The sequence below is a fragment of the Labrus mixtus genome, chromosome 5 (genome assembly GCF_963584025.1).
Source record: "Labrus mixtus chromosome 5, fLabMix1.1, whole genome shotgun sequence".
NCBI classification, from domain to species: domain Eukaryota; kingdom Metazoa; phylum Chordata; class Actinopteri; order Labriformes; family Labridae; genus Labrus; species Labrus mixtus.
Window position 1 is genome coordinate 15,094,272 of NC_083616.1, and position 20,874 is coordinate 15,115,145.

At 44.3% G+C, this 20,874-nt stretch overlaps 1 protein-coding gene across 1 annotated transcript in view; it reads left to right on the forward strand.

The window, feature by feature from the left end:
• setbp1 (SET binding protein 1) overlaps window positions 1-20,574 on the forward strand; it is a 38,044-nt gene extending 17,470 nt beyond the window's left edge. Inside the window, exons 3-7 of the mRNA XM_061038040.1 lie at window positions 7,432-7,805; window positions 8,334-10,253; window positions 10,354-10,561; window positions 10,674-11,736; window positions 15,824-20,574. Of these exons, the coding sequence (XP_060894023.1) occupies window positions 7,432-7,805; window positions 8,334-10,253; window positions 10,354-10,561; window positions 10,674-11,736; window positions 15,824-16,329 (4,071 nt within the window). The 3' untranslated portion in view covers window positions 16,330-20,574. The remainder of the gene's footprint in view (window positions 1-7,431; window positions 7,806-8,333; window positions 10,254-10,353; window positions 10,562-10,673; window positions 11,737-15,823) is intronic.
• The last annotated feature ends 300 nt before the right edge of the window (window positions 20,575-20,874 follow it).

Genomic DNA, 20,874 nt, shown 5'->3' on the forward strand with positions numbered 1-20,874 from the left:
CGTGGCCATAGAAACCTTGGACCCTCCACAGCGGGAATATATCGGCCACATTTGCACATTTAGCCGCATCTTGTGCACTGTGCGCTTTTTATGCATCTCCTTTCTTTTCTCCATTGTCGTTTCAAACCTTCAAACGCCTGCAAATACATTCGTTTTTGGTCATGATGATATATGACGACTTAATGACAGGATTATAAATATTGAAGTGAATCTAAGAGCTGCTCAACTTCAACCTCTATAATGAACATACTACTTCTAATACCATACTCTTATCATTATTACTGACATTGTAGCTATAAATCTATCTTATTCATTGTTGCTGCTGCTCTGTTTGTCCCTATCCTTCTCCCTGCATTTTCCTCTATCCCATTTTTCAAACCCGGCGCAGTTTCGGCAGATGAGTGTTCATCATGAGTCTGTTTCTGCTCGAGGTTTCTGCCTCTTAAAAATATGTTTTTCTTTACCACTGTAACTTTCACTTCACATGCTCATGATGGATTAATGTCTGGTCTTTGTAAATAAAATAACAAAGAGAAAAGTCTTTTACCTGCTCTTTTGTAAAGTGTCTTGAGATAACATTTGTTATGAATTGGCACTATGCAAATAAAGATTGATGATTGATTGATTGATGAGCCTGCGTGACCCAATCAGATGTCAACAACAAGTTAGGATCAGTCCAAATTGGGAGGGGTTGCACATATCCCCCCTCAAGTATTTGGTCCAGACTTACAGGCAGTGTCTGAGATTCTGGCCAGACTGGCACGCACAACTGCTGTCTGAGGACGATCCATACAGCAACTATACTGACATCAGAAACATAAAAATTCAAACTGTATGACCTCTTCAGGAGTCCTCTTGAAACCTCTCGATGGCCACCCAGCCCCTGACATTCTGCCACAACATTTATTTTTGCTATATTAAAATCCATGTCGGTTTAAATACAATCAATCAATCAGTCTATCTTATTTGTATAGCGCCAATTCAACAAATGTTATATTAAGACACTTTATAAAAGAGCAAGTAAAAGACTTTACTCTTTGTTATATCATTTACAAAGACCAAACATGACTCCATCATGAGCACTATAGCAACATTTAGCAAAGGAAAAACCTTCTAACAGGTAGAAACCTTGAGTAAAAACCAGACTCAAAGCGAAACACAGAAAACTAGTGTACAATATTGATTTGTGGCAGAAAACGGCTCAGATCAAGTCCCCTTTCAAAGAAACAACAGTTAGCACATCCCAATTGTATGAGAATCGACTAAACTATTGCCTTCATCAGATCAATGCATTTTCTTTACTTTTCTAAGTGAGAAAATTAATTGTCACCTTTTACTTCAAGTGTAATAGAGTATTGTATGGTAACGGAGATGTCATTACTTTGAGATCTAATCTCAACATTGTACAGACACATACATATATTTTCTTGATGTTTATTACCCTCAGGAGGTAGAAATAATGCATTTGATTACATTATTTTTGAATAGCTAATCAGCGAGTGTGGCTTACTGTTTCACCCCCTCGTTTACCACTGAGGAAGTATTTCATCTCAGCAGAGTTTCTGTGTTGAATTCACACAGGAAGTCATCCCTCAGGAATTAAAGCAGCTCATTGGCTGTTAATTGTTTCCTGTTGGAAGAGGTGCCATTGGCTCATATGGTGCACAGTGTACAAAAGCATAGTCATTTGGTGTGTGCTGTATGCTGTGCACATGTATGAATGGGCGTGCAATTCAAATTCCGCAATTAATGCATTGATTTGATAGAGTTGTGTGTATTTATGAAGCTCTCCAGCCTTCATAAGAAAGTTGTATGTGTGTGTTTAATGTTTGTGTGTGTGTGTGGCCAGTCTCCATGCTTGTGTACATTTTCTTTGTGCTGACTCAAATGCATAAAGCTGTCACTGGGGGTTTGGCCATGTCCATAAAGGGAACAATTGGTACATAATCGCTGTAATAATCACTTTGAAAAAACTCTCTTAATGTGGTTCTTTGTGCCATTCACACATATGCCTGCACATGCACCATTAATGCTAATAGCAGGGATTAGATTGTGTAGCATGTAAATGTGTCTGTCATTACTGGGGGGGTGAAAACCTCCAACTGCAGCGTAATAACATGCTTGGGTTCAGCCAATCACAGGCTTTTTGTTCAGATTGAGTCATCTACGTGTGAGCGTGTCTGAAGAGGCTGTGACAAGGAGACTCTTGGGTGTTTCGCTCCTATCTTTAGGAGCACTTCAGTCTGTAGGTTTACTGCTGTGGTTGAAGGATGGAACATTTTTACTTGACACCTACTGTTGTGCTTTAAATCTGTTACTTAAAGGACCAATGTGCTGTATTGTAGATCAAATGCTTGATACTGCCCAGCAGGGAGGGTACATAACAGAATGTAGGTAATACTTTTTTTCCCTTAATAATCAAGCCTTTTGTTTGCGAAATTGTGGCTTTAGACTGAACATAACTTTGGAATTGCAGCATTATTATTATTGCAGATGTTTTGAGTGGAGCCCAATTTTCAAAACTTTACTCACCCAACTTTCCCAGAAGATGATTCCAGATCTGAGGAGTACAACTTTGGCTATATTAGCACACACTGAGTGATCTTAGAGAAAGTGACACAAATATTTAAAGTAGCTGCTCTTATCCTAATGATCCACAAACTGTCCCACCTTGACATCCCCCCCGCCCCTCCTCCTCCTTTTTACTCACCCCTTCTCCTCCGTCTTTTCTCTCCCCTGCTGTGGGTCTCCTCAGGCGCATGAATGGAAGTCTTTATTCCCGGGAGAACTGGTGGGAAGAACGAGAGAACGAGAAACAGGGAAGAGGGAGGGGAGGGGAGGGGGGGGGGGGGGGGGGGGGGGGGGGGGGTCAGGGGAGGAGGGGGGTAGTCTGTGAGAGTGGCCACAAGATCAACACAGTACCTCTTTTCTCCTCTGTCGCTTTTCCCTCCTTTTTTCTGCACCCCTACCTCCTCCCTCTCCTTCCCTGTTTTAAGTGCTGTGGACACAAAGCTGTGTTAGTATTCATGGTGTTTGTTTGCAGAGGAGCTGTGTGTGTGTGTGTGTGTGTGTGTGTGTGTGTGTGTGTGTGTGTGTGTGTGTGTGTGTGTGTGTGTGTGTGTGTGTGTGTGTGTGTGTGTGTGTGTGTGTGTGTGTGTGTGTGTGTGTGTGTGTGTGTGTGTGTGTGTGTGTGTGTGTGTGTGTGTGTGTGTGTGTGTGTGTGTGTGTGTGTGTGTGTGTAGAGCTGTCAGAAACACAGATCACAGCAAAGCAGCGCTCTGAATGGAGCTAGTGGGGGTGGGGGGTGGAAAGGATGGTAGTTCCCACACGGGGAGAATGGTCAGCTCCAGAAAAGAAGAAAAGGAGGGATGAGATGTTGGGGGGGGGGGGGGGGGGCAGTGCACAAGGCCACAGGGGCACTGAGAGACGGCATGGTGTCAAAGCCAAGGAGAGAGAGAGAGAGAATGTGAGAAGAGAGAGAAAGAGGGGGGGAAAAAAGCGAGGATGATATCAATCATAGAGATTTGGATGAAACTACTTTTTTTAACGGGTCCAGGCACCTCTCTTCTTGTTTTTCTGCTGGTCCTCTTTGGTCCCTCTCTGCCTCTCTCATTCTTTCACTAACCCCTTCCCTCCCCATTTCTCCCCCTCTCTCTCTCTCTCTCTCTCTCTCCCTCTGTCTCTCTCTCGTTCTCTTTGTGTGTCTGTCTGGACAGCTGCCCAGTTCCATACACAGGGAAAAATGAAACACTCTAACCACCGGGCATGAAGCCAACTAAAAGACTGCGAAGAACTATTTGAAGGGCAGCGTGTTTGTGTGTGTCGGTGTTTGCGTGCATGGAGTTTGTGTTTATGTTTAGTTCTGTACATGTGTGTTTGTGTTATGCTGGGGTTGTGAGATTTGGGCGTGCCTGTTTAGGGTGTTCTTTTCCCAGTGTAATGGTGCAGCCAGGGTGCTCAGTGTGTGTGTGTGTGTGTGTCTGTGTGAGTTTAAGTTTATTCAACAGTGGAAAACGAGAGGCTGCAGGAGAGGAAAAGGACAGGAGGGGCCGTCACATACCTTCCCTCGCATCAAACTGGAGGAGTGAGGAGGGGGAAAAAAATCTGATCGTTCAGTGTGCATGTAACATTTAGACACACACTCACATGTATTTGTGAGTAAATATATGCTGACTCATTTGCAAAGTGTCTTTCAGTTGGGTGATCGCAGCACTTAGTCACATATTATCTATGACCTCCTCTGCCGCGCTCTGAACTGGTTACATCACCAGCTGAAAGGAATGTGCAGCTCCATATCTGCCTGAGTTCAGGTGTCAGAGAGCCTTTCTGTCACTGACTGAGACCGATCCATGTTGATACAGTGCTCACCCAGAGGACGACATCCTAGAAATAGTTGTTGACCTAGCCGGGGAGCATGACCCTTAACCCTTAAACACAGCCCTGAACGTCTCGAGGGAGAGGGAGAGTGCATCAAACGGGCTAAGGACTAAACATGCTGCCGGTCTGGTTTGTGTTGGCCTCTCTCCTTATCTGAATGTGATCAGAGGTCGCTTGGAGAAAGACAGACGGTGTGGAAAAGGCCTAAGGCTTACAACTCTTATGCTGGTGGGTTGCTCCAGAGGGTCAGAGTCCATGATAGTGCTGATTTCCTGAGCGCTGCCCCCTGCTGCAGACCAGCAGCTGCACAGGGAGAGTACAGTCCTTATTCTCGCTGTACTAAATGTATCTTCATTTCTAAAGCTTTCCTCCAAGCAGGCGTCTCTAAGTGCTTCGTATTGGGCACAACTTAGACAATAATCAACATCAGTAGATACAATTTTGCAACACTAAATAGTGAACACAAAAACTGTTCAAAGGTTAAATAACACACATAAACACCCGGGGTAAAGCTGTTGACAACCCAACAATTAATTGAGGTGGCAAGAAAAATGTATTGAGGCTATGACATTACTCCAAATGTATAGCCAGATTAAATGATAGGTTTGTAATTTCCTTTGAAATGCAGACAGAGGGCCTGTTATTTTGTTATCCAGTATATTTATCTTTGAGATTTCAGAATCTTTTTACACAGCGCAGCAATCTCTAGTTTCTGGGATTGATGCAGAAATCTACAGACTTTTTAATATACATTAAGGACATCAGGACCCCATTACAGGAATAAAAGACCAATGCAAATCATGCAATAGATAAAAGAGCAGAATATACATCAAAACGCTTATCATATGAAAAATAAAAAGTGTCATATATTAATGACCGAGGAGGTACTGTATACACTGTCTGCAAAAAGCAAGGAGAAAAAGAAGTTCTTCTCATACTGTGTTGGCTACAACAGCCACGGGAACACCTCCATCTATTTATATTTTCTTGTGTCCTTATCTGACAGTGAGTGTTTTCTCTTGAACAGCTTCATGGGGTGTCAGAGGTAGAGAGGAGGGGAGATGTGAGGAGAGGGATGTGGTAGAGGGGCGGAAACTATGAACAAAAAGCTGATCTTGAGCCAAACCACAACCAGAAAGGGGGGTGAGCTCCCTATTCCAGTTGTTTTTCTTCATCTCTTTTGCTCTTCTATCTCTTCTAGGAAAGGTGTACATGCCCCCTCTCTTTATTATCTCCCTGTGGTGATAGTGTGGTTGGAGGGGACGATACATTTGATGTTTGTGTGTGTGTGTGTCTGTCTAACCATCTCGTTCTCATCGTCTCTCGCTTCTTCTGCCCTTCTTGAACCTGAAACAACAGATACTCTTGGACAGGTTAAATTTGAAAGCATGTGTGTATCAGATGTCGGTCATCTTATCCCTCTGTGGACTCACAGGGTCCCTTCTCCAGTGTCACCATGCACACTCAAACATTCCCATTTACATACACCCTAATATTCATCTCAGCGCTTAAAGGATACTGTAGTGTCGTGTGTTGAGGATATAACTGAGTGTGCACATGCATATGCGTCTTTGTTTTATTATCAATGTTAAGTGATTGCTTGCATGAGCTGATTGAGTGTTGCGTAACTGAGCGTTCATGTGTGTCTTGGTCTTTGTGAGTGTGCAGCTTGCATCTGGACGACTATTGGCTTCTGCAGCCGGTGTGAAAGTACAAAATGAGTGTAAATGTCTGACTAATGATGGGGCAGCACAGAGAAAAAGGGATGAAAGGTTTGATAGAAATGGAGAGGGGAGGAGGAAGATGAAAAGTGGCTGATAAAATGAAAGCTTGACTCGACATTTACTGAGTAAAAGATAGAAAAGATGCTTGTTCTTTTTCATACGTCCACTGTGATAAGAGAAGATACGATCTATGTACATTAGATATTTCATTATTGTGTTTGTGTGTGTGTGTGTGTGTGTAAGAATGTGTGTGCTCACTGCTCATCCATCTTGAATGAAATTGGATGATTAAATGTTCATACATTAGTATTCTGTTCTACTATCTGTGAAAGCAGGAATTCATAAGCCTTTGAAATGTGTACATCCACTGTGTGTGCCCGTGTGTGTGCCCGTGTGTGTGCCCGTGTGTGTGCCTGTGTGTGCCCGTGTGTGTGCCCGTGTGTGTGTGTGTCTCTGTGTGTGCGCTGAGAGGCAGGCCTGTGGTTAGGTTACATCTCCCTGCAGCGCAGCAGAACAGTGTCTTGTTGCGTCATACTGAGTCTGTTAATAACAGGCTAAACCACAAAAGCCATCCGCTGCTCTATTTCTCATCTTACATCAGTACACTGATTATGCAGCCCTGAAACATTTAACAGGGTTATGTTGTCTTTTACAGAATACTAGTTGTTTCACATTTCAGTTTAACATGGACAAATGTAACCGGGTACTGAGAAAACATTTGACTTCCGATTTGTGGCCCTTTAAATTTGTAGAAAAAAGATGCCACAGTTGAGAACATACAGTCAATAATCAGTACCGGGGTAAACAGTTTGAACAGTGTAACAGTGTTTCCAACAGAATAAGGTGATATACAGTAATAATATTTGATCTAGGGCAGCCAGGGACATGGAAGAGCTAAACTACTGTGTTTAATATTGTGTGCAGTCAGACATCCAAACTACATCCCCCCCCAGCTCTCCCAGCATGCAACATCCTTGCCACAGGAATTTAATTGCTCTGTAAACAAGCCTTTTGTTTGTGGCCCACAGTTTGCTCATGCAGACAAGATGTATTTAAAGTCTCAGTCCTGCTGTGAAAAGACAAGAATGCAATATCAGAGCACAGCAATTCACAGATTTGACATGTGCCGACAAAAATAAAGTGTGTGTAGAGTTGGATGCTGTGCTACTTACCGGTATGTGTTATCTCTGTGAAAATATACTGTTATTAAGACAGGAAATAGAGCAGTCATTATCATATCATTTGTCATTCACAGCAGTAGTGTGAAGCAGTCTTGTGTTCATAGTTTGAGGTAACCAGACTTTGTTTTCTTTTTTTCTGTCATCTACAGACGTATGAGCGCCAGTTCAGAATGGCTGAGCAGAGAGAGGGAGGCCTGCTGCAACTACTGGGAGATCACACTCCGCCCAAACACCAGCTCCGCAGCTCCCTCCTTCCTGCACACACACTCTCACACACACAGCAAACACAGCACACCCACGCGCCACAATTCCAACAACAACAAATCAATTCAGACTGGATCACGTCTACAGCACCTTCTGCGTCCCCGACCAATCCTCCAGATTCACAGACATCCCGAGAGCTGACCCAACCTTTCCCACGATCAGCTACGCGGAGCCCCTCACCTCAGAGATCTCTGACTCCAGACCTGCAGCTGCCAGTGGTTACAGATGCCAGTATTCTCAACCTGACCTCTCTCAGCAGGTATGGTTTGGTTTAATGGGTGATCGTATCATCAAAGACACAAGTATACGCCAGGCACACAGCTTGCTCATCTACACAAGATGTATTTGAAGCTTACAACATATCTTCTGTGTTTATGAGCACAGACACCCTTAAACCCAGAGAGCCTTCATACCATCAAATTGAACTGCACACTTTCCCCTCGGAATGTGAAAATAAGATGTTTAGAGGGATATTTTCTGCAACAATAAAATAGTTTTCAATAGTTTTCATGTTGCTGAATTAATAAAAATGGGGAAAGGGAAACCTTAAAAATACATTTTATTTTTATATATTTTTTAATAATGAAGTCTTTAAAATGTATATTTAATTGAGAGCTCAAGTTTTTTTTAATTCTCAGGGTACATACATTTATGTGTGGTGACACACAGCAATAGTCTATGTATGAACTGCTGGAGATTGTATAGTATCCACAGAATACCTAACATTCCTCCTCACTCTCCATTGATTTCACATGTTGTTATTTTTTCTCTGTTTACCTGTCTCCAGGGGGAGGGGTTTACAGGAGGTCAGTGAGCAGCTCTTTGGGAACATCAAGAGGAAGTACGGCAGGAAGGACTCCCAGAGGATGCTCAGTAATCCCCTCAGTGCTGAAACACCTTGGGGAGGACAGCCAGAGAAAGGATCGGAGAGCCCAACTAATGCAGAGGAGAGACACAAGTACAGGCAGGAAGAGACAGCTGAGTGCTTCCATGAAGAAAGAGAGGAAAAGAGAAAAGAGGACAGAGATCGAGCAAATTCTGGGAGGAAGGGAGATGAAGACGACAGAGGGATGCTCATGCTGACAGAGGAAGGGAAAGGAAGGAAGAGGCGGAGGAGGCCTTCTTTTGACAAGTCCTTTTCTGTAGAGGAGCAGTCGCAGCAACGGCAGGCGAGTGCAGAGAAGCACCAGCCTGGACCCCCGGAACCCAAAGTAGCACACAAGATAGAGGCTCACAGAAATGATTCTCGACTCCCAAATCAGTCGGATGTGAGTCGAGAAAGGACAGAAAAGGGGGATAAATGTGATAAAAGAGAAAAGGGAGAAAGGCTCGACAGGTCAGAAAGAGGAGAAGTGGTTACAAGTCTGATTGACCCAGAGTCAAGCAGGATGAAAAAGAACCCTGTTGGACGTCCTAAGCTCAGCACAGACGCCCTTAAACACAGAGAGCTTTCTCACAGTCACATCAATAAACCCATTCTTAACATGAACCCCAGACTCCCGAGCCCAAACCCAAGCCCCAGCCCAAGGAGTAGCATCAGCCCAACCCCAAGTCCTAAACCCAGGCTCAATATTTGCCCAAGTCCCAGCCCAAGTCATAGGCCCAGGGCTGCCCTGAGTCCGAGCCCCAGCAACAGCCCCAGCTCCACAGCCAGCTCCAGACAAACCAAGGCCAAGGACAGGTGGTCCTACCTGAAAGCCAAAAGCCATGCCTGTCTCTCATCACCCCAAAGAGACATCAGGACTAGCCCCTCCACCTTAGCTGACCCACCCTCAGCATTCCCCATCACCCCATCCAGCCCCCTCTATACCAACACTGACAGCCTGACGGTCCACACACCCATCAAGAGGAAACGAGGACGCCCCAAGAAACAGCCACTCCTAACAGTGGAGACCATACACGAAGGAACCTCCACTTCTCCTCCTAGCCCGCTGGCACAGGAAGTGTCTGCAGGGCTAATCCCTAGTAGGAAGACACACACACTCAACACATTAATGCAACTGTCCTCCACCACCACCAGCATCAACTCTACCAGTCTGAATCTGAAGCGCGGCAGGGGCTTTTCCAGGCCGGTGAATAAGATGAAGCTGGGTAAAATGCAGAGCATCCTGAACCAGATCCTTTCAGGCTCCAATCAGAATGGCACTCTAGCTCTGAAGTCATCCTCTGCACCTGTTTCCTCAGCCATGACAGCCATGGCATCCACCATCGAGGCTCGGCTGGGAAAGCAGATAAACGTGAGTAAGAGAGGAACAATCTACATCGGAAAGAAGAGGGGGCGTAAACCCAGAGCAGAAACTCAAGGCTCCAACCCTCTAAAAACCACTAGGGACAAGCCCCTGATGTCTGTCTCCACTTCTAGTCTCTATGAGAGCCCTGCAGTGCCTTCCTCCACCTCATCTCCCAGCTCCACATCCATCAGAGCCAGCCACCCTGATGCCACTATGCCAAGTTTGCAGCCTATCTCAGCCTTGTCCTCCAAGCCACCTGGCAGGGGATTCATCTCTGGAGGTTGGAAACTTTCTCCTCCACGCCTTCTGGCTAACTCACCCTCCCACCTGTCAGAGGGGGCTTCGGTGAAGGAAGCGACCCTGTCCCCAATCAGTGAGTCCCACAGCGAGGAGACTATTCCCAGTGACAGTGGGATTGGAACGGACAACAACAGCACCTCAGACCAAACTGAGAAGGGCCCCGCCTCCCGACGCAGGTGCAATACCTTTATAGAGCCTTTATTTAGTTTTATATTTTAACTCGCACAAAGTATTTTTCTGGTGGCATTAACATGATTATATGTTGTGTTCAAACAGGTACTCGTTTGACCTGTGTGGGTATGAGGCTGCTGAGGCAGCAGCCTTAGAAGCATCCAACAGGAACAGTAGAACGCGCTGCAATCGCCAAGTAACTACTGTTGACAACTTCCTGTCACAGCAGGAAAAGAAGCAAAAACACCATCGGAGGAAGAGGAAGTGCCTGCAAAGTCGGGATCATCTTCACTTTCTCTCTGAGCTGGAGGAGGTTAGAAAAACTGTGATAAATTCTTTGTGTAATTGTTGTTACCAAACTGTAAAATATGAATAGTATGAGGTGTCTTTTCCTAATTTTATATTCTTTTTCACCCTTCTTGTAGGTGGTGTTAAAGCTCCAGCAGCTACGAGTGTCTCACAGAAGATTCACCTGCTACCCCCAGCAACCTTATCCCTCAATTTTCCGCCTCAACTTCCATCATTACTACCCCGTTAGCTACGACTCATACTCGTGTGATTCCAGCTCATATCTCCGCAGGAGTGCCGATCTGAAGGCTAAGAGGAGACGTGGCCGTCCAGCCAAAGCCAACGAGCCAATCACATCCAAGCTGCCTTTCGTTCAAGGATACAGTTATCCACTGGCTGGAGGAAATTACTATGCAGCACCGTATGCTATGCCTTACGCACCCCATCTGAGTCTGGGCTACTTTCCTCCTCCTCCCCCATTTTACCTGCCCCATCACTCACTAGGCCCTGCACCTCCATCTCCCTTCATGAGGCCAACCGTCCCCCCACCCAAGGCTTTTCACTCCAGTGGACACCCAAAGCTCCAGCCTGGGGCCAAGCTCCGCAGTGCCAGTGCCCCCCTCCAGGGCCCCTCTGTAAGAGAGGGCCTGGGGTCTCTGGGAAGCGGCAATGCAGGAACTCTTGCAGGGGTTCGCCTCCACAAGAGGAAGCACAAGCACAAACATAAGCACAAGGACGAACCCCTCCTTTCACTGCGAGACCGGCAGGAGCTGGGCGGGCTCTTCAGTGGAGCTAAAACGAATGCACGTCTCAGCATGCTGAGTGACAGGAGGGACCTTGTCAGTCAGGGCACCTCAAAGCATGTGGAGAAGCAAAGGGGCAGCGGGAGAGTCTCAGGCCTCGGGTCCAGCTTAGGGATGTTTGAGTCAGACCAGCTTTCCAAACACTCTCTCGCTGACAGCCAATTCCACTCCCGTCAGATACGACAGCCAATTAACAGCTTCAGGAGCAGCTACAGCAGCCAATCGCAGCGATCAGAGGCAGCTTCTGATCTCATTTTGGGGTCACACGAGGACTTGTGTGATGGGAGGAGCAGAAAGCCGGGGCTAGCTGTGTTTGGAGATCAGGGCCTGCTGTCATTCCAAACTGCCAGGCAGGAGTCAGGACAAATTAACAAGTGCTCCAGTCCCTCCCTCACCGGTAAGATCCACTAACTTAACTAGGATTACATGTTCACGATTACAAGACCATAGACATGTATTAACTTCCCAATGCAATCTTAGAAACCATGACATCAGTAAGTGTCAGATGGTTGTCATATTTGATGATGTGTTGGAGGTTAAATGTTTGGCCTAAAACGCAATTAGCTGCATGGTGCTTGATCTTCTATGTCTAACCAGTTCACTCAGGCTTGACCACCTGTAGCTTCCTCACATAGTCTTCACATGTCACAAGTGTTAAGGTGACATCAACAGTAGCTCACAACATAAATCAACATCATTAAATCTCTAATCACAAGAGATAGGAGATCATATTAAAAAATGTTGAGACTGTAAAGTGGACATTTCAGGGAAACAAATCTACAACTGACAGTGTCTTCTGCCCCATAAAGTTCACAGCTTAACATAGGTAGTGTTTTGAAGTGTGGCTTTGGTTAAGTCACCTGTCTGGCCACAGATTTAGAGATTGATTCGTGTAATTTGCACGAACATTTCTTGTGTTTATCGGCCGCTGTGAGGGAACAGCGTGCCGTAAAATGAAGCACAAGATGCTGCACTTGTACTTCAATGTGTAACAACAACTGGATGTTACAAGACTCTTCTGTAAAAATGTAAACATCACTACATTTGGAGCCAAAACTAAGTTCAGTGTCCACTATATTATTGTTTTCCCTAGAGATAACAAGCTTGGTTTTTTACTGATGTGCATCTTAATTACACATTTAGTGTAACTTTCCAGGGTTTTCACCTTTTTAAATGTAGGCTGCAGCATGCTCATCAAGGTGATTCCTATTTATAAATGTGCTTTGTACAGCATTCTGTACTTAAAGGACACAAAGAGGCAGGGGAGCCCCACATTCTCTTAAGCAGACTGAGGTGTATTTTAGTACATTCTGTTTTCTGCTGTCTTTGAGCACATCTGGCTGGGGATAGAGAGAACGTAATGCATGGATGGAGACAACTATAATTCACCAATCTCTCCTTCCTTTCCTCCTTCCCTCCCCTCCTACCAATGTCTTTGCCAGAGATATATTATTCACACAGTGTGATTTATTTTCTACAGACACGCCGTAAAAGGCCCTTGCCTGTGTAAAAAAGAGCTGGCCTGCAGCCAGGGCTTTAATGACTGGGGCCTAGTCCAGTGGCGGGGAGGAGAAGCCAGGGGCTCAGTTAGAATACACCCCCCCCCCCACCCCAGGGGAACCAGGACGAATGACTCATATACACGCTACCCGCCCCCCACTCACACACACACACAACCCCCATGTTATCCCTGCAGTGTTGTTATTCCTCTTCTACCTTCCCCGCCGTCAACTTTTTCCCCTCTGCTGCTTCTGCACTTCTTGCCCTTGATATCCCTTTTTTGCACTGCTCCCTCAATCATCCACATACCTACTTTTCTCCTCTTCCTCCTCCTATCTCTTTACACCTTCCCTTTCCCATTCTGTCTCCCCTCCCCCTCATTACCCTTTCCTTCCCCCTTTTCCCTCTGCTCCTCCTCTAGCATGACTTACTGCCTCACTTCACAGCTTTAGCCCAATTAAATCACAGCGCGTGGGTATAGACATGCATGCAGCACAACCATTCATGTGGGCTTGCACATGCAGGCATAGACCCAATCTAAAACACAGATACATTTCAATGAGTCACTGATACAGATGAAAATTTAAATCAGTTTCTGAGCATGCAACCCTGAGTTTCAGAATTATTCCTTCATAGAACCAGTTGGTCGGGATGACAACATGTTTTTTATGGTATTGTATTATTGTTTATGTTTTGTCTGGTTCTCTGTGCTTTATTACACTAATCAGCAAAACGAACATGCATATTTATTCTACAATATAGCTGTGAACAACTTGGTTTTTGTCACATGACCTGCTCAAACATGCGAAGAATAATACACATGGAGGATCACTGCGTCCTGTCTGTAACCTGTTTTGGTAAGTGCAGGGACAGTAGTTAAGTGGGCATGAATCTCTGTGTAGTAGTGACTTCCTACTCCACAGAGAAACAGGTCCTCAGTGCTATACGGCCCCTCACACTGCTGAAGGTCAGCGGTTTTATGTTCCGTGTATGCAGCTCATAAATTTCTGCTACTCTGTGTGTGTGTGTGTGTGTGTGTGTGTGTGTGTGTGTGTGTGTGTGTGTGTGTGTGTGTGTGTGTGTGTGTGTGTGTGTGTGTGTGTGTGTGTGTGTGTGTGTGTGTGTGTGTGTGTGTGTGTGTGTGTGTGTGTGTGTGTGTGTGTGTGTGTGTGTGTGTGTGTGTGTGTGTGTGTGTGTGTGTGTGTGTGTGTGTGTGTGTGTGTGTGTGTGTGTGTGTGTGTGTGTGTGTGTGTGTGTGTGTGTGTGTGTGTGTGTGTGTGTGTGTGTGAGATGAGCATGTTAACAGTCCTGTGCAGCTCATAAACTACTGCTACTTAGTGCTTTCTGCATTAGACTAATTTCCCAAAACAACAATAGAGAACAGACAGTCGGCTGAGCCTCTGGTTATCTTCTCATACCCACAGTTCATTTGTAAATACTAAACGCTACACTTTAAAATTGTATTATCCCCCTAAACATTTCCATTTGTTTTTCTTGAAATACTAATACATTGTATAACAGTTGTTATTCCCTATGTATTGTGTATCAGATTTTTGTAAAGCTTCACTGATTCTCTGTCAGGCTGTAAGGCACAAAAATGAAGTATCCTAACAGAGGATGCCATGTTTTTTTTTTTAAACAAATGAAATAATCTTATTGTGAGTGTTAGTCTTAAAAATTAATCTGAAACGCAGCCTGCCATATTTGTTGTATAAGATTCAGAGCCGATTTTGTTTGATGCAGACCGGTGTTAGAGCACCTGCTACAATGTATCAGCAGGATAAGAAGAAGAAGAAAGACAATCAATGGTTTGGGAATGCAGTGATACATTTCTCAAGAAAGAAACACCAAACATGTTGTGTGCACACTGCATGGGGACTGGTGTCTGATTGTGCTTTTCCTCCATTTTGGCTGTGGCTCCGTCTGAGCGTTGGGAACGGTGCCCAGGCAGAAGAGGGGGTGGGGGAGGGGGGGTGGGGCTAAGAAATGGGGGCAGAGATGGGAAACAGAAAGAATGACAGAGAAGGACCAAGACCAAGAAGTGGTTTCTGAATTGGAGACGGAAATGAAATGGTGTTGTGTTACCAGTTTAATTGAAATTTAGAGTGTTGAGAGAGAAAGAGACAGAAAGTGATGGAGAAAGGGGGAGAGAAAAATGATAGAACAGTGTGTAAAGGGCACACTGCCCAGTTCACCAGAGTGAAGAAAACAATATGGCTCTGGTTTCTTCTGCTCAGCCATTCTGAACTGCTGAATTCATTATTTGTGCATGCTGTGCGTGTGGAAGACTGTGCATGTTGTGTTTTTGTATTCGTGTCTGTGTGCATGTGGATAAGTGTGTGTGTGTGTGTGTGTGTGTGTGTGTGTGTGTGTGTGTGTGTGTGTGTGTGTCTGCATGTGGATAAATGTGTCTGTGTGCGTGTGGATAAGTGTGTGTGTGTCTGAGTGCATGTGGATGTGTGTGTGTGTGTGTGTGTGTGTGTGTGTGTGTGTGTGTGTGTGTGTGTGTGTGTGTGTGTGTGTGTGTGTGTGTGTGTGTGTGTGTGTGTGTGTGCGTGTGCGTGTGCGTGCGTGTGTGTGTGTGTCTGCATGTGGATAGTGTGTGTTTGACTTTTTGGCAGCCTGTGCTCCAGATGCACAGGGGTGTTATTGTGTAGCGACATATTAAATGGTTGAAGGAGACATTTCTGTGGGTTTCCTGCTCACAGAATGGGATCTCCTTCTCTCCTCTCTGCTCTGTAGTTGACAATTACGGGATAGGATCTGCTCTCCTGGCTCAGCTGGGCTTTCAAAGGCTTACATGAATATGTCAAAATTAGCAGGAAGCTCTTGAAGCAAAAAAAAAAAAAAAAAGAAATCTATGAGCTTAACTGGCAAGATGTCTTTTCTGGCCTTTAAAGGCTGCTCAGTTTGACCGACAAACTAGCATGAAAACTCCTTGCTCCTTTAAATACTTAACTCATGCTCACTCTCTCCTCCACCAGGTGTTCCCGGTAAGAGGAGGTACAAGCGACACGAGGTGGAGCAGATCCAGAAGGACGTAAGGAGGATGCATTCTTTGAACTTTGAGCATGTGCAGAAAATCCTCCGTGCCAAGCGCCTGCAGCGACAAGCCAAAACAGGAAACAACGTCATCAAAAGACGGCCAGGACGGCCCAGGAAACAGCCTATAGAGGAACCAGAACAGACCAGCAGGAGGGAGGAGGATCCAGCTGATGGTCGGGTTTTGGACATGTTGGCGGGAAGGAGAGGTGACGGTAGGACTCTGGGAATGCCGGTCTTGGAGAGGTGCGACGACCTGCCTGGTAGGCAGAGCCTCAGGCCGAGCTTGACCCCCGAGCCCTTGGAGTTCTCAAACCACGACTCCATCTCGGCAACGATTGAGACTGTGGTGCATCAAGCACGAGCTGTGCCTCAGACGGCTAAAGGCGGGAAACGCAGAGGCCGTGTCCACAGCAGGGACGAGTTGTGGGCTCCCTCTAGTCTATAGACCTGCAGGAGAAAGGGACTCGGTCACTGATAGAGAGCTGTTGTGGAGCCAGTGCTGTTTGAAGCCTATTAGATGCAGTGCCCTTAATTGTGGGACTCCTTGGTGCACTTTGACTTGTCTGTCCTCTCTGGTCTGTGAGGACTTCAGCGGAGGAGAGAGCACCTGCTGTTCCCTCCCTCCATTTATTAAATCAGACATTAACCTTTCAAGGTTTCATCGGACTTCACTTACAATGGCACTATATGGTACTATTTGATACTGAATCTGATGCTATAAAGTGTGGTACTTATGATAGTTTAGAATTATTATGTGAATCTTTATGTATCTGATAAAGTGACGTGTATGGTACTTTATGATACTGTATCTGAATGTGGCTTCAGCCATATATTTACCAGCAAGGGGAGGGGGATGGTTAATATTAAACTGTGCAGCTCTGCTTATTTTTGCCTTTCTGAGGAAGCTTGTCAAAGATGTGGGATAAAACAGCAGTAAATAAGCCACCTTACCCTTTTTGTGTCCCTGCTCTCTGCTATATTTACCTTCCTTGTGTTCTTCTCTCTCCAAGGAGTAACCACTACCTGGTGGCAGCTTCTCATCCCTGCTCCCCTGTCCCTGTGTCTATCCAAATTCTTTAGCCCTCCCTGGTGCATGCCGCTCAACTTCATCTCCCGTTCTCTCTCTCTCTCTCTCTTCTTCTCTAACCTCGATCATATTTTACATCTCACTTGCTTCCGCTTCGTCCTTAAAACTCCTCCTGTCTCATGTATTCTCCCTCCCTGCTCAGGCCCGTCCTGAGTACTGACATCAACTGTCCCAGACTGTACATAGAAACAAAGTCCATTGTCGCCTGCCTTGTTCAGTGAGAGACCAGCTCATAGATGTGTACTGGCACTCAGTATATCAAATAGAATTGTTGTACCATAGACAATGGAAGCTGTGTATTGTTTTATAACCAAAAACAGACATGGGTGCGACTCAAGACAAGTTTGTTTTCAGACAGAAAGAACCACATGTAATCATTCATACCCTCATTATTGTTTGTATAACCAGGGGGCATTGCATACAGGAGGAATATCAGGTGTATTTTTTGGTAAACCTTAAAATTGGTTTAATGCACTATGAAAAACCATACACTTGCATCAATCAAATAGAGCACTTACATGCTTGTTCCAGCCTTATGTTTTGGCCTTCAATGGTGTGGATTTCCATTCCAGAGAGCATGCATTATTTTAATCAATTTGTATATGCAGGCTGCGCAGCCAAAAGCGTCAAACTGGAGCCCAGGCCTAAATCCTCATAGGACAGTTCAGTTAAAGAGGGCTCACAAACAGTGTTTTGAAAAGTAAATCCCATACTTTCTACTTAACATGATTTTCAATCCATAATCTTGGATGTGTTTTTTCTTTTTCTTTAAAGTAAATCCAGTATTTAGAATTAGAAACCAAAGTCTACGTATTCAGTGTAAGGATGTTTTATTTAAAATAATCTAAATCAGAGTTGGACATAGTCTCCATCATGTTGGCACTAAAGTGAAGCATTCCTGTGTGCACTTGAGAATGTAGCCATCTTGGATTTCTGTGTCAATGTGTAAAGCCTTTGTTAAACTCTACCTACAATGTATGTCTCTTTGGGTAGTTGTTGGTGTTTTTCTCAAATAAGTATTCAGAATATGAGAACTGGATCAGTATTTCTTTGGCGACTTTGTTAAGGTTTAGTTTCAGGAGATTCTGTCGTCTTTGGTCGGGTGGAGTTCTCAGTAAGCAGCAGTTCAACTTGTGCCTTATGTTTCTTTCTCTCACCAATTACATTTGACCCGAGAAATATCGAGTGGCAATGAGTTATTGGCCCAAAATATTCATGAATGTGCATGTGTCTCAGTCATCAGAGCCCTGCCACTGCCTGTGTCCCTTAACAGCTTCTATAGTCAGCATCCTCTGTCACCTGGCAGCTCACCTGTCTCCTTGTTTCTTACTATTCAGGCCCATATCAAAATAACACAACTAGAAGGGCCGGACTGATGGATACAATATGATACATTTGTATTAAAACACACGTACTGGCCTCAGAGACAGAAGGTCAACCATGCCAAATGTGTTTCTATCCAGATATATTGATAATTCTCGGATACAATTGACTATCAGTGAACCTGCCCAGTATGTTTACCAGTTGTTTACAGCATACAATTGGTTTTGTACTGGGTTAAGGAGGAACAGATGAGGATGTCAAGGAAACCACACTCCTGTACATTGTTGTTTGCTATGCATCAGGCCATGCCTGGCGTTGACCTTAAAAGGAATTTCTGTTCTGAGTCCACCCTTTGACAAAGAGAAATAAGTGGTCTTATTTACTGAATAAAATGCATCCGTGCAATGCGAATTGTGAATAATACCAGTAATAAGTTGTGCAGAAAGTGACTATCATTTCATGAAAACTATAGTTACTGCAGCTCTATGCAGTACAGCCTTAACCAGATGTGAACCTACAGTTTTGAAGTGTTTGTTGTAAATAGTGTTAGTATGTCCGTCCTGCATGGATACCAGTTGGGCTCTGCTATGCTGGGACTGTCTCCCAAAACCACAGTAGACCTGCTCTCCATAATAAGACTGCTTAAGACCTAAAACAAATGTTTAGAAATGTCAACCCTAATAGATTTTTTTTGTTTAAAATATTCTGATAGACATTGGCAGTCCGTTAAATCACACAGAAGGTAAACTGAGTTTCCTTTTTGAACCACATTAAGTTCTTGAAGGATATAAACCCCACTGTAGGGAACCAAACCAAAAATAGGGTTCCCTGCTGACTTGCAGCTTTCTGCCTGCAGCCAGTTTGTGCATTGTAGGAGCATAAAGAGTAAGCAACAAGAATATGTGTAAGCTCTCAGAGGAAATAGCCAAAAATACTCTCGTCCTCATATTGGTGCGCTTGACCTTGCTTTGATAGATGACTTTCGTTTGGTCTGCAGTCTTTTGTGGTGAAGATGAGGTCTAGACATGTGGTTCTTAAGGTGTAGAGACTTCATGCTTGGCAGCTTACCCCTCCATACTGTGGTCAGGCAGCGGTCTCTGGTGTAAGAGTTTAAGACCCAAGGTGTTGTCTGTCCTGTCTGTCTCTCTTACCAGCCAATGCTCCGGTGCCTTCTAACACTGACAAGTATTGTCCTAATCCAGAGCTTTCACTCTACACAGGCACTGCAGAGGGGATGTGTCTTTGATTAGGGTTCAAGGTCTCTCTCTGTTGTATTCTATTTAGCAACTAATGTGGACCAGTAGCTACAGGAGGCCTCAGGCACTAATGTAAGGATCCTTTACATTGTCTTTGGTTTGATCATCAAGGGCAACGCAGCAGTATTTGACCTGAAATCAGTGTTTGGGCTTTATATTCTGTAGTCTACATGAAACAGTATCCAGCATGGGGTATAATGGCACCTACATTTCAATCACCTCCTCTGTAGCGTACTGTGATGAGTGTACTAGACATGGAGTGAGGGGTCACATGAGACAGAGCCTCATTAATATACATGTCGTCATCCTCACAGCGTATTTTACACTTCTAAGCTATAATGTTATTCAAAGCTGAAAGTGCAGATAAAGCATTGAGAAAAACCAATAAATGTACTTCTTCAGAGCACAAAGTGAGCTCTTCTAACAGTATGGGCATATTTTAGTTTGTATACATAGTGTATTTGAACCTTTTTCTAGAGTGGGTTTCCTTGATTTGCATGCTCAATTTGATTGTATGCATAACTATTTTAGAAAAGCCGAAAAGTTAAATTTCAATTGAATTTGGAGCAAGACTTGTACATTGTTTGATATGTTTCTTTTTGTAATGAATTTTTTAATTCATGAAGCATTTTTGTACATTGTATGAATATTAAAAACTGCAAATATTTGACATATAGAGTAAATACTAGATGCGCATGCATATGCATATATCCTTCAGAGTATGTATGTGTAATTGTACACATATTTTGTATTTGCATCTGCTGTCATACAGATATATGTCTTAAGCACATATATACATGCAATATATATGTATATCCATGTCCGCTGGCATGCTTTTGGTCATGTTTATCTCTCATGATCTAGTAGGTGCTTTTTTTTTATTTCACTTTCCTGAGAGAGAAAAGCTCATTCTTTTGCTACCCTTATGTTGGCTGGCAGCATTGAGCACTTATTAAAAAGAACTACAGTTGAAGTTGTTCATGTTATCCATTGTGTGAAATAATAAATGACTTTATTGACAGCTGGTGGTTGCATGTTTGTCCTCTTCTTTATTAAGATTTGAATTTCTGATGAAACCCAAAAAAACACATGCAAAGATGAGGCTGAAAAGATGAGAGAGCGTGTGTAAGTGGGTGTATATTATGCATGTGGAAGCAAAAAGGTTTCACTGCACTCTTTGGTGCTGCAAGACAGCCGATCTCAGTGAATGAGTACTACCACACTGTGTTGTTTTCGGTTAAAAGAGAGGGAATCCTCTCATCAGATTACGCCACACTCACACTCATACCTACACACTCTTACTCTTACTTGTTCATTAGCCAAG